Source organism: Lottia gigantea (assembly GCF_000327385.1).
Source record: "Lottia gigantea unplaced genomic scaffold LOTGIsca_15, whole genome shotgun sequence".
NCBI lineage: Eukaryota > Metazoa > Mollusca > Gastropoda > Lottiidae > Lottia > Lottia gigantea.
Genome location: NW_008707797.1, coordinates 3594764 through 3597980, shown reverse-complemented (window position 1 = coordinate 3597980; position 3217 = coordinate 3594764). Strand labels below are relative to the sequence as shown.

The window sequence follows — 3217 nt, the reverse complement described above, 5'->3', positions numbered from 1 at the left end:
ATATAAGTCTATAATTATAATATTATAAAAGAAAAATTTATTATAACAATTAATAACAAAATTTTGGAAGCAATTTAATCTTGTCCAATAAAGATTGTGTACAATTGCTGCTTTTAGAATCAGTATATCGGATACATTGGCCACAAAATTTTGAACTACTTTCAATAACTTATATGCCAATGTTTCATTTATTCTGATTGTGTTTCTTGTTATGTTTTTAGATGTTAATAAGTAAAGATGTGGAAATTTCTAAGTTAAAAGAAAAGTTTGTAAGTCACAAAATTTCTACATTATTTTCTAGAAAAGATCTCTGTAACTGACTTACCAGGTTAACAGAATTTACTCTGTTGCCAGGTAATGGGGCATGAGAGATTGATTGAGATGATATAAAAGCTTGGCTGAACTGCAGTATTGGTTGTAGAATCTTCATCAATCATGCTCGTTGTCAATCCGTAGGTGTAGGAGTCTGATACACGTTAAAAAACAATTTAAAAACAATTTAACTCATACTCCTCTAACTCATACATTTTCCACCGAATCATGTGATTATCTAACCTGTACCAGTGCCTATCTTTATCTTACTTCAAGGAAACTGTTTGTATTTCAGATGGATATGTCTATGACAGTTAGTACTAAAACTTCTTCCCAAGATAAAGTCTCAATAATGAGGTATAATTATTGTTATTTTTAATATTAATTAATGCTATTAGCTATCTTCATTAAAGGCAGTCTGAGTTGGAAAACCTATTCACAGAGTAGCATTAGGTGCGCCCAATTATTGCAAGATTTTTTGCAAAAATATGGTTTTATATGAATTATGATTTTGTGAAATAGTCCACATACACTCTAAGTTATATTCTAGAGTGTGGCCCACAGCTTGTGATTATTTTAATTTTATATTTTTCAGTTTTAAGATAGGTGATCTAGTTTTGTTGTGTTTAGATGAACCCCATGATCAATATGTTGTATTTACTGTTAGAACTACTCTACATTTCCTACACAGTGATTGTCTGGAAATACTTGGACTGAAAACAGGTAGGACTACTCTATAATTTCTGTTTGACAAGTGAAAATTAAATGTGACTTTTTTTTATTAAATGTTTACATTTGTAGATAAGTGAAATACGGTTCGCATGTGGTCTGTAGCTCTGTATTAAATGTTATTCATTGATGTTAGGGAGTTACTATAGACTGTTGTAATTGATATTATTTTATGTAAGGGAGACAACTACATTGAATGATGTCAAATTATTTCTTACTTTGTTTGGTCTGTAGTAATTGATATTTATTCGTGTAAGGGAGATAACTACATTGAATGATGTCAAATTTTTGGTCTGTAGTATAGAAAATTATTATTTCATTACAGCCCCTGGTGAACCTAGAAAATCCTGGGTTTTAGCTGAAATAACTGATAAAGAGTACTGCCAAGCTAAGAAGGTAGGTTGAATTAGTTTGTGAGGGTTCTTGTGGAGAATATTTATAGAGAATATGTTCCAGAGTTCCAAGTCTTATTTCTTTTAAAGATCAATATCCTCTTCCTGTACTTTTATATAAAATCTATGAAAGTTAGTTCTTATCAGCCAGAAAATTTGTTGACCTTAGTTTTACTCAAATTCAAACTAGACTATTCTGATCCTTATTCATTTATTTCAGCCTCAAAATAGATTTAAAGTTGCAGTTGGTACTAAATTTTATAGGGTCAAGGCCATTCCTTGGTCACGTGACCCATCAGCATCATCATCTGGACAAAGTCAAAGCTCATCTCAAGCTGAGAAATCAATAAGTTGAAAATTATATTTCTAGGTTTTTAAAATTAGCATTCTTTAAATTATGATAATGTAATGAGCTTCAATTTGAGTTCTTGTAAAGGTGTATATTGCAAGACTGAACTATTATAAAACTATCTGACTAATGGCTTGCTATCTTACGTACCCAAACTTAAAATGGCATGCAAATAACATAATATTCTTAACAGCTACTTGTATCAATTGCTTTCTTTTTGTGATAAAAAACTTGACCAAAGGCTTTCTTTGTTCATGAAATATAGCAAACGAAGATATCTTATAAATGCTAAAAGTGGTTATTTTGTTGCTTTCACCTTAATAGAACTATTTTGATTATATTTGCTTCATACATCATATGTTTTTTGTTTTTTTTCACTTTTAGCAAATTTCTCTTGCCATTGTCACTTAAACCTGCTTTAAAAAAATTTGGCTTCCAATATATATCCCGGTATAGGATGCTTGCTTTTAAGGCCTGGAACATTTATAATGCTGCCTTTTGTATTTGAACTAAGAGGTATTTAATGCTCTGTTTTTGTCATTGTGTGCTTGAGTCATTGTAGCTTATTTGTAGTATGTAATTGTGACTGAATCTTTCGAAAATTTCATGCATACTGCCCAAATAACATAAGTTCAGCAAGCCTATCACTTAGGGTTCTTTACTGGTATGCATGTTTTCTTTTATTTTTAGTTTTTTGCTTAGTGTTTTGTTAATGGGTATGGTAGAGTGAAGATTATAGACTGAGTTGTCTTGTTAGTTGGTTATTGACTTTTGTTTAGAGCTTTTCTTAATATTTCAAGTAACGGACTTTGTAAATGGATAGAATCACTTAAACTTATGGAATTTAATTGACTGATACTGAACGATCTCAAAATAAAACTATGACTTTGTCAATGATGCAGTTTAAATGTTCTGGCCGAAATGACTAAAGTTCTCACTTTAAAAAGTTAATATTTATAATAAAATAACCATTATTTTTGTAAAAATATTTCACATTTTTTTATTTCCAGATATAAAACTGTCAAATACATCATAATAATATATAGGCTTGTCTAATATCCTGCTTGTCTAATATCCTTTGTATTTTTGTAAATTTTTTTTTTTTGAATTTTTAAAACATATCAAAACATGGTGTAAAGTGTGCCAATATCCTTACTAACTATGCCTTTTCTATTAGTTACCATGTAACAATTTTTGTTTAATTAAAATTCAGTGTATTTTGTATCAACGGTAACATCTAGAAACAAAAAATGCATATTGCCGAATAATTTCTTATTTAATGAATGTAGTAGCAACAGGAGGACCTTATTCTAGAAATGAGAAAGACTTGATGAAATACAGTCATCTGATTGGTCGACAAAATCGATATTTTCAACATATTTGTTGATGACCAATTAAATAACTGGAATGAACTAATATTTCCAGAATAAGGCCC

At 29.7% G+C, this 3217-nt stretch overlaps 1 protein-coding gene across 1 annotated transcript; it reads left to right on the top strand.

Annotated features, from left to right (window-relative positions):
• Positions 1 to 908: 908 nt before the first annotated feature.
• On the top strand, positions 909 to 1722 carry LOTGIDRAFT_78353 (hypothetical protein; the record flags this gene model as incomplete). Its single annotated transcript, XM_009050577.1, has 3 exons — positions 909 to 1035; positions 1367 to 1437; positions 1654 to 1722. Coding segments are annotated over 3 exons (267 nt in total), but the record flags the coding sequence as incomplete, so codon positions are not given.
• Positions 1723 to 3217: the final 1495 nt, after the last annotated feature.